The sequence below is a fragment of the Ranitomeya imitator genome, chromosome 3 (assembly GCF_032444005.1).
Source record: "Ranitomeya imitator isolate aRanImi1 chromosome 3, aRanImi1.pri, whole genome shotgun sequence".
Taxonomy (NCBI): domain Eukaryota; kingdom Metazoa; phylum Chordata; class Amphibia; order Anura; family Dendrobatidae; genus Ranitomeya; species Ranitomeya imitator.
Window position 1 is genome coordinate 263,357,587 of NC_091284.1, and position 10,960 is coordinate 263,368,546.

General features: G+C 45.1%; 1 protein-coding gene across 1 annotated transcript; it reads right to left on the reverse strand.

Moving 5' to 3' along the window:
* Positions 1–731: 731 nt before the first annotated feature.
* DYNLL2 (dynein light chain LC8-type 2) lies at positions 732–9,049 on the reverse strand. The gene is made up of 3 exons (XM_069756425.1): positions 8,916–9,049; positions 4,864–5,002; positions 732–4,755 (listed from the first exon to the last, which is right to left on the reverse strand). Exons 2-3 carry the CDS (start codon positions 4,993–4,995, stop codon positions 4,618–4,620), a joined length of 270 nt encoding a protein of 89 aa, XP_069612526.1. The 5' UTR covers positions 4,996–5,002; positions 8,916–9,049; the 3' UTR covers positions 732–4,617.
* Positions 9,050–10,960: the final 1,911 nt, after the last annotated feature.

A 10,960-nucleotide genomic window follows, 5' to 3' on the forward strand; every position in this document is an offset into this window, starting at 1 on the left:
ATAGGTCGGGTCGTTCTGGATGTGTCGATGCCAAGTGTACCTTTTTTTTTTTTACATATAAATCATTTGAGTACAATATATGCTTATGATTTTTAAAAAATATATATTTTTACAACGGTTTATTCTGCACCGACAAGCTTTTCAGATCGTGCTCTGCGCATGTTCTAGCAAACTTGCTAGCCTGATGACCCAGATGTCATGACAACAATCAGGCCCTTGCGATGACACCACGAACGCCAATTGGAGGGGAGAGGGAGCCCCTCCCTATTCCTGCGATTGATATTGAATGCAGCATGTAAGGGGTTAAACTGCCGCGGGCACCGCTCCTGGCAGTGAGAGTCAGCTGTCATGCACACTGAACACCTGGCAACATTCGTCATGATATATACTGAATTGGTTGTGAAGTTCTACCCCTCTATGACATGTATTTACACACACACTGCAAATGCTGGGAAGCGGGTTAAGCATCAGATTATTTACTGCACACAATGTAGAGATTAAAAAAAAACAAAAAAAACAACAAATATTCAAAAACATGGTGAAATTGCTTTTTTTCTTAACTAGACTATCCCACAAATGGGCATGTCAACAAAAATGTTAAGGTTCTTGAAGAGGAAAGAGAAAGTACAGTCAAAATTGACCCTAATGTGAAGGGTTAGCAGCAAATTAATCTTTCAATAAAGAATTTGCAGTAGTGATCCTACAAAAGAAAAAAAAACTCAAACCATCACTTTGGTATTGAGCGTAAGCTCATAATATACACTTTATTTAGCCTATTCAGAGAAATAAAAAGAAAGTTACAACAATAAAAGATCACACAGTGAGATACGAATTCTTCTCAAAATATAGAGCACAACTTTGTGGCAAATCTGGACAGGGTAATGTTTTGCCAAACAAAATACAAATGCTATATCAACACCTGTCAGATAACATACACTGCAGGTACTAATGATTTGTAAGGTGCACAATTCAGGCCTTTTCAAAACAAAAATAAAAGATCATTTATAAAATTCCAAAATCGGGAAGGGGGGTGGGGGGGGTTTAAAGCATGCACCTTACAGTTCTTCATTAAACGAAGGAAGGACTCCCACAGCTTAGCATAATGAAGCTCTGAATAAGTAGTTATATACAGAAGAAAGCGAATCCAGCTTCTAAACATTCAGCAGCACAGAGATTTCTATTAACACACCAGATCACATCTAAGCCTATTTATGGGTCTGTGGGTTGTCTCGGTAGACTAGTGGGCCTCATGTATCAGAACTGACCCAGTGAGGCATCCATTTATCCAGTGCAGTTGAACAAACAAAAGCAGCTGTGAGCATCAAGACCATTTTATCCTGTTATTTTCGTAAAAAGGGCCAAATGTGCTTTATCTCAAACTAAAAAAAAAAAATTAAGTACATGAAATGTATAGCCATTTTGAAAGTTTCATATTTGTTAATCCAACCAATAGATTTATAGGCTTTACAAAAGTAGTCTGCAATTTCCACCAGTCCAATCAGGAAAGAAAAAAAAAAAAAAAAAAAAAGGGGGTCCAAGAACTTTGCTTTGGATCTGGAATCTAAATTTTCGCAATGCACCAAGATCTGATAAGGGAACCAGAAATATTTTGGTCTGAATGGAGAATTTTAGCTCCGTACACTGTAAAGCTACTCAGTGTTTTATTAGATTTTATCAGGGTAACATTGTAAATTACAGTAACAAGTTTTTCATTACCTGCGCGATTTTCTCCTATATTTTATTTTCTACAATTGTGTGGTGATTGTTTAAATCTGCTGCAGGTAGTTTTACACCCAATACCACCAGCGCCGCTTTACATTTTATATATAAGTTTTTCATTTTGGTTACTGCCACAACCGACACTGCAGGTTGTTTGCTACACCATTAAGCTTTCACAAATGGCCTAACAGTATCCAATCCAGTTCAATTGTGTATCCAGAAGGCATCAAGAGCTTCTGCTGATCCCAGATTCTCACCATCTTAACATTTTTCCAGTCTGTTGGAAAATCTGATGACATGCTTTCCCCAATGGTGGATCTGAACTCCGTGTGGAACAAAACAAACAAAAAAAAAAAAAAAACCCCACACACTTCATAGTTTTTACTTTGATAAGTTACCATTTCCATTTTAGACCTTACATGCCATCATTACAATCACTAACAAGTCTTTTAAAAAACACCAGAGATTGGATTGTGGAGGTGTTTGTGACACCATGCACTCAGCTGAAAGCATTGGGCTTCTAGAAGAAACAAGATGGCGTATCCTAATACATTAACTAGCGATAAGAACACTAGCTTTCCAATTCTAGAATTATAGGCATTTGGGCAGCACCATCTACTGCACTAATCAATCCACATGTTTTTTCCCACCATAAATCTCCCAAGTATGAGTGGCCCTGCTGCCCAGTTTGATATGAATGTGTGATTTGTGGTATGAAGATTGCACTAGCAATACAAACATTGTTATACATTTCACACTTGTCAACTCTTGGTAATAGTTGTGATTTGCACCTGTGGAAATTATGACCTGAAAACATGGATAGTCAAGGTAGTGTAAAATTGGACTGAGACTTATTGGGTCATAAAAAAAAAAAAAAAGTTTTTCATACACAGGAAAAGTTACATGCAGCATACTACACTAGTCTTTACACTTGTAACAGTCACCTATGTAGCTTGACCTACAATGAGGTTTAAAATTTTCGATCTTAAATTTAGTTGCAGAAATGTTAACCCCTCCACAACCATATAATCTTGAGTATTACCATAGCTGCGGTTTTAGGCTATGTACACACGTAAGAAAAGAGGTGCAGAATTTTCTGCACAAAATCCGCATCCTCTGGCAGAATCTGTAGCTGTGGATTTGCCGCCACTTTTTAACATGGAGGGGTGCAGAAACGCTGCAGATCCGCACAAAAGTAGTGACATGCACTTTGAAATCCGCAGCTTTTTTTCCCCCCCCAATAGAACATTATACTGTACATCACAGGGCGGATCTGCAGCGTTTCTGCGTGGAAAAATCCACTGCGGATCCGCATCGTGTGCACATAACCTGTCCGTTGAACTAGAAGTGCCAACTTCATGCACCATTTTTTGTGAGCCGGTAAGCATCTTCTGAGCTAGAATGTGGTTCTTATCAACATCTCAATTGAAAGGCCAATATAATTTAGTTTGCCAACAACATTTATAGCTTATATTCTATAGTGCAGGTAAAGGAGTTTGCAAACCTCAATCAAGGAGTTTCTGCTGTTCCTTCTATATTGCATTAAAGGTGACAAAGCAGTGTTGAGACCATAATATTTATTGACCACCAAGAACTTCCAACAATCCCTTGGCACTACAGACTGCTGCCAGATCAGGTTACTGAGGTTGTAGATTAAGAGCTGGAGCACTGAAGGTTGCCAGTCTCTGCTTTTGGGTATATTCACATATAAAGTCTGTTTGACCTACCGTGCAGATTTCTGATCTGCCACATATCAATTATTGAGACAAAGGTTGAAGTCTGCAGCACCTTAGTCCGTTCGTTACCTCATCTGTAAGTGGCATAATGTAGGGGCAGACCCTCCCAGCATAGTATCACTTATGTGTTATGTCATTTTTAAAGTTAGTTATCTTCTAGTTCTCTGAATGCTGAACTCTAACTCCACCCTCACCAATGATTAGCAGTTTCTGCCTACAAACAGTTTACAGAAAGCTGCTAATCAAGTGATCGATGCAGGTTATCTAGAGCTCATGAATACGGAGGACTACTTGGCAGCAGATTTACTGGTCCTCTAGCGAGACAAAAAAAAAATCCTTGTTTCATTTGATCAAAACTACAGCAAGCAGACCAGTAAAACTGCTGGAACCAGGGTCTCTGCATTACACCGCTTTCAGATTAGGTGGTGAAAGCCTGGTTAGATTCCTTTCAAGTCTTAAATTTTCCATTACCACAGATTCACTACAATAGCTTTTAAGCCATCCATGGCCAGGGTAGTTTCATGACAGGACAGAGAAACACCATCAGTACAAAATGACTAGCCAGGTAGTTGTCCTTCACATACAAAGCTTTGAGGTTTTGGGGCATAAGCTCATTAAACCAGATCTTAACATTCTCCCACTGATAACGCATGCATGGGTCAACATTTGGTTAATGAAAAGCAGTTAACTAATCTTTTCAGTTGTGCAGAGTCCCTCTTCCCAAGATACAAAAATATTTCATAAGTCCTGATGCTGCGGATCATAACAGCCAAATGCAACCATGATTAAAATTTATTGTGAAGGGAAAAATATATGTATATGCATCACTGGCATAGAGTTTGATGTAGAATAGTTTATTTCCTTCCTGTTTAAAGGCCATTGAAAAGCATTTACAGTTTCCCCAAGTGCAATTCAACAAAAATGGGGAAGAAAAAAAAAAAAAAAAATATATATATATATAAATTAAAAAAAAAAAAAAATTAGGTAAAGAAAGCAGTAACAAAATAAAGCCGCCTTGTCTCCAGGCAACTAAACAAAAGTCATTTTACTGCAACATATACACATTAAATATAGTATACAGTCCATGCAGCTGCACAGCCATGTTAGAGGGGAATCCTGGCTCCAGCCATCAGTGCATTACAGTCCATGATTGTCATTCTTTCTAGCCCGACTTGAAGAGAAGAATTGCAACCTGGCCCAAATAAAAATAGATGAAATGCTTTGTCTCATGTGTTACATAACTGCCAAAGTTTCTGCCAACAATGCAGTGCCAAGTCGGATTGTACTTCTTGTCAAATTCCTGCAATTAAAAAATAAAAAATTATTGACTTCAGTCATAGCAAGTAAATATAATTTTCCACAACCAAAGAAAGTTAATGTAGCCATGAAACATCAATGTGCAACATACCTTCTTAATATAAGCTGCAATATCTTTCTCAATGTTATATTTCTCCATAGCTTGTGTGGCACAGTCCACGGCATCCTGCTGCATGTCCTCAGACATATCAGCATTCTTTATCACAGCTTTTCTGTCAGACATGATGCACCTAGAACAGAGCAAGAGCAGGTCAGCATCGGGAGGAAAGGAGTGCCCACAGGAATGGTTAACTGTATCAGGCAGTGGCAGTTTGCATACAGTTTTTGAAAAACACCCCCTTCCCCCTCCAGTTTTCAAGTGATACTTTTTGGAATAACTATCCAATTAGCAATTAGATTTTTACAAACAGCAGTTTATTTTTTAATGGAATCCTCAAATGGTATATGCATCAGGACACTTTATACAGTTACCCAATGCACACACTGAATGTGACCTGAAGCAGGGGTACACAGCCTTTTCTGGTCCAGTGGGCCACGTTGTCATATTAAACTACTCGCTTTAAATAAGGCATTTGCTTTTGAGACATTTAAGGGGCTACTAAAAGAACCTGACAGTGGTCTCATGGTGCCCAAACCACAGGCAGCATGAATCAGTCTGTCTGCAAGACTGCAGCCAGGTATGCTTTCCTCTGAAATACACATTAAAAGATCTTCCGCCGACACCCACTATAGGAGAGACTTGTCAATCACCGGGAGAAGCCAGCGGGGACAATGGTGGACTAAATCACATCTATGGCTATGACCCCTGGCTGGATTCTAAAGTATATTTTCTCTGAAACACTGGAGCATTTTCAGAGAATTTAGAAAAAAAAAATATCCCTACCTGCAGGCAGTCAGGTTCTGGTTTATACTGCAGTCGTTTGGGCAGCACAAATCAGGCAACATGTTCCTATTAGGCTAAGTGCACACGTTCAGGAATGTATGCAGAATTTTCCTGAGCAAAACCGGACCACCTTTCCAAGAAAATCTGCATGCGGTTTTTTTTTGCAGATTTTTTACGTTTTTTCCCCAGAGCTTCCCCAATTCACTGATTGTTAACACTTGTCAAACACAGTGTTTGACAAGTGTGACCAACTTTTTACTATTGATGCTGCCTATGCAGCATCAATAGGAAGATTCTGCACACATTCCTGAAAGTGTGCACTTAGCCTTAAGGTACCGTCACATTAAGCGACGCTGCAGCGATCTAGACAACGATCCCGATCGCTGCAGCATCGCTGTGTGGTCGCTGGAGAGCTGTCACACAGACAACTCTCCAGCGACCAACGATGCCGAAGTCCCCTGGTAACCAGGGTAAACATCGGGTTACTAAGCGCAGGGCCGCACTTAGTAACCCGATGTTTACCCTGGTTACCAGCGTAAACGTTAAAAAAAAAAAAAAAAAAAAAACACAAACACTACATACTTACATTCCGGCGTCTGTCCTCTCCGGCGCTCTGCTTCTCTGCACTAAGCGCCAGCCGGAAAGCAGAGCACAGCGGTGACGTCACCGCTGTGCTTTCCGGCCGCTGCGCTTACACAGTGCAGAGAAGCACAGCGCCGGGGGACAGACACCGGAATGTAAGTATGTAGTGTTTTTTTTTTTTTTTTTTTTTACATTTACACTGGTAACCAAGGTAAACATCGGGTTACTAAGCGCGGCCCTGCGCTTAGTAACCCGATGTTTACCCTGGTTACCAGTGAAGACATCGCTGAATCGGCGTCACACACGCCGATTCAGCGATGTCTGCGGGAGGTCCGGCGACTAAATAAAGTTCTGGACTTTCTGCGCCGACCAACAATGGCACAGCAGGATCCAGATCGCTGCTGCGTGCCAAACACAACGATATCGCTAGCCAGGACGCTGCAACGTCACAGATCGCTAGCGATAACGTTCAGTGTGAAGGTACCTTTAGAGTATAGGCCATAAATGCTGGCCAAGTTGTTTTTACAAGCGATACTTCCACCTGTCAAAACAATGGAGGGCAAAGTCTCCCCCAATCAGCAAACTAAAGCAAAGCATTAAGAGTCTCTTCATTAAAAATATGGCTACTGTGATAACAGCCTAGTGTTTCTGAACTCTCACAAACTGATCTAGACAGCCACCTATCTATCTCATGTAGTCCTTAAAAAGGGTCAAAAGACCAGTCTGCTGACATGGGTATGTTTCCAAGTTCAGCATTTGCTGTGGATTGGATGTGGCATACAGATGTTACAGCATAGTGGAGGGGATTTTATGAAATACCATCTCCACTATGCATGCAGGGACGCAGGAGGCAGACCCGCGTATACGCACATGCGACTCATCTTTAGACAGCAGCATGTCTATCTTGCTGAGATGCTCAGTCTCCACAAAATATATATTACCGTCCTATGTATAGGATGCAGCGAATCCACATGTGTTCAATGTACACATGCAGAATCACCGCGTGTACAAAAGCCGGCAGCACTTTGGATGGAGCAGGTATCTGCTTCGTCCAAAGCGCTGCTTTTACGGAACGTGGAAACATACCCTAAAGCAGACCCAGATGTGCTCCTCAGTGCCCCATTTCTAGATAGATCAGCATTTCTGTACATGTGTTTAAGAGCACAGAATGTCACCACAGACAGACTTATATTTTTGACATGACACATTTGTTAATATTTTTTATAGTGCATAATCAAATTTAAAAGTAGCCAAGTTACTGTACAATATCTTGAAAACATTTTATATGCAGTTTTATAAGATGTTACTTGACCATTAAATAATCACATGCACGAAGCCAAGCATATATAACGTAGTGTAAATGTGTTGGTATATTCCCTTCCCTGGCTTCCAACACTGATTCGGTCCTTTTCTCGCTCAAATACAATTCCGGCTCACTGGATCACACTGGGTTTACGAGCCGGAAGTTGCTTTCACATTGTAAGCTGGCAGAGCCCTTATAGGTTTACCCTGTAACAGCAACGTCCAACTCACACATACCCAGTGTGATCCTGCAAGCGGGAATTGTGGTCACATGAGTTGTGAGAGGACTGGAGCTGGGAACAAGAGATATGCCCATCAGTGATTATACGAAGACATTCACACTATATATAATCTTTATTTATATAGCACCAACATATTCCGCAGCGCTTTACAGTTTAACAGTTTCAACCACAACAGTCATAGGTAACAACGTTAACAATACAATAAAGCACAATAAGACGACCCTGCTCGTGAGAGCTTACAATCTACAATGAGGTGGGGGAGATACAAAGTACAGGTGTGTATTTACAATGATGTATTTACAATGATGGTCCAGACATCTTCAGGGGGTGGGGGATACCTTTACACAGGTTTGGGGCATAAAGTGTCAGGAGTGCTCCTTTAAGGGATATGTTAGCATTTACTAGACGAGTTTGCCTAATGCTTTTCCCAGTCAAACACTGTTAGATGAAAACCAACTTTCTAGCAGTAATCAACTATCTGCTTTCAGGGCACATTAAAAGCATCTCCATGTGCTGTGCGCTAGATCCAGAGCCTACAGGCCCAGTGCCCATAAGTCGGCATCATCTAATAGGAGCCACTGGACAAAGGCATTTGTGGGTGACATGAGAGCACTCAGGCAGAGCACTTAACCACATGGCCTTCGGCACTACTGGGAAGTACCCATGTGGTGCAGCATCTGTTCCTCAGCTGGCCTTAGAAATCAGCAGCATTATACATAGAAGACTGCCACTGTGCCCGGGCTGCCAGCCTGTGCCATGTATGAGGGCCTGCAGATCGCCCACCACGAGAACAGCCATTACTACACAGGGGACCCACCCTGCAGGGCTCATGGGGAGGTGACTGAGGGCCCCAGGGCCCAGCAGGCGGGTACGTGGATTGGCGCCTCTGAGGCACTGGTCAGCAATGCAGGGACTACACGAGCTGCACTGAGGCCTCTCCGCGCCATTTCCCTCCTCACCTAGGTCATGTACATCTTGGCTAGTGAACAGCAGGGCTCTCCATGTCACACAGGACAAACGGCCGGCCGGCCGGCCGCCCACCTTCCTGCGTAGCCGACCACCACCCCCGCCACCCAACCTATAGCATGTGCTTCCTGAGGATAACCGCAGCGGAGTGCGCACGGGTAGCCTCACCTGTCACAGTGTAGCGCAGCCCTCCGAAGCTGGACGTCTCTGTAGACCTGGTTAGCGCTCTGACTCTCGCCGTCCCTCTGAAATAGCGGCACCGCCCCCTGCAGCGGCTCAGCCAACCGCCCCGGCTATTGGTGGAGGCCGCGCCTCTCCCAGCACTTGCGGGCATTTTCCTCTCGCGCTTCTCTGCCTACATCTTATTTCATCCCACAATGCCGCGAGAAAATTGCAGCGCGCCTGACGCCCAACGCACAGTCTCCATACACCGTGTGTGTGTTCGTCCATACACCGTGGGTGTGCGTCCATACACCCAGTGTGTGCGTCCATACACCAAGTGTGTGCGTCCATACACCGAGTGTGCGTCCATACACCGAGCGTGCGCGTCCATACACCGAGTGTGCGCGTCCATACACCGAGTGTGCGCGTCCATACACCGAGTGTGCGCGTCCATACACCGAGTGTGTGTCCATACACCGAGTGTGCGTCCATACACCGAGTGTTTGCGTCCATACACCGAGTGTGTGCGTCCATACACCGAGTGTTTGCGTCCATACACCGTGTGTGTGCGTCCATACACCGAGTGTGTGCGTCCATACACCGAGTGTGCGTCCATACACCGAGTGTTTGCGTCCATACGAGTGTGTGCGTCCATACACCGTGTGTGCGTCCATACACCGAGTGTGTGCGTCCATACACCGTGTGTGCGCGTCCATACACCGAGTGTGCGCCTCCATACACCGAGTGTGTGTGCGTCCATACACCGAGTGTGTGCGTCCATACACCGAGTGTGCGTCCATACACCGTGTGTGCGCGTCCATACACCGAGTGTGCGCCTCCATACACCGAGTGTGTGTGCGTCCATACACCGAGTGTGCGTCCATACACCGAGTGTGCGTCCATACACCGAGTGTGCGCGTCCATACACCGAGTGTGCGCGTCCATACACCGAGTGTGCGCGTCCATACACCGAGTGTGTGCGCGTCCATACACCGAGTGTGTGCGCGTCCATAAACCGAGTGTGTGCGTCCATACACCGAGTGTGCGTCCATACACCGAGTGTGTGCGTCCATACACCGAGTGTGCGTCCATAAACCGAGTGTGCGTCCATACACCGAGTGTGCGCGTCCATACACCGAGTGTGGGCGTCCATACACCGAGTGTGCGCGTCCATACACCGTGTGTGCGCGTCCATACACCGTGTGTGCGCGTCCATACACCGAGTGTGCGCGTCCATACACCGAGTGTGCGTCCATACACCGAGTGTTTGCGTCCATACACCGAGTGTGTGCGTCCATACACCGTGTGTGTGCGTCCATACACCGAGTGTGTGCGTCCATACACCGAGTGTGCGTCCATACACCGAGTGTTTGCGTCCATACGAGTGTGTGCGTCCATACACCGTGTGTGCGTCCATACACCGAGTGTGTGCGTCCATACACCGTGTGTGCGCGTCCATACACCGAGTGTGCGCCTCCATACACCGAGTGTGTGTGCGTCCATACACCGAGTGTGTGCGTCCATACACCGAGTGTGCGTCCATACACTGAGTGTGCGCGTCCATACACCGAGTGTGCGCGTCCATACACCGAGTGTGTGCGCGTCCATACACCGAGTGTGTGCGCGTCCATAAACCGAGTGTGTGCGTCCATACACCGAGTGTGCGTCCATACACCGAGTGTGTGCGTCCATACACCGAGTGTGCGTCCATAAACCGAGTGTGCGTCCATACACAGAGTGTGTGCGTCCATACACCGTGTGCGTCCATACACCGAGTGTGTGCGTCCATACACCGAGTGTGCGCGTCCATACACCGAGTGTGCGCGTCCATACACCGAGTGTGCGCGTCCATACACCGAGTGTGCGTCCATACACCGAGTGTGCGTCCATACACCGAGTGTGTGCGTCCATACACCGAGTGCGTCCATACACCGAGTGTGCGTCCATACACCGAGTGTGCGTCCATACACCGAGTGTTTGCGTCCATACACCGAGTGTGCGCGTCCATACACCGAGTGTGTGCGCGTCCATACACCGAGTGTGCGCGTCCA

What these genes read in the sequence shown, in the direction of transcription:
- DYNLL2 (XM_069756425.1), bottom strand. Translation starts at nt 4,995, where the DNA reads ATGTCTGACAGAAAAGCTGTGATAAAGAATGCTGATATGTCTGAGGAC. An exon ending in TTGCAGCTTATATTAAGAAG is followed by an intron (nt 4,756 to 4,863) that starts GTATGTTGCACA and finishes TTTTAATTGCAG; the next exon opens with GAATTTGACAAGAAGTACAA.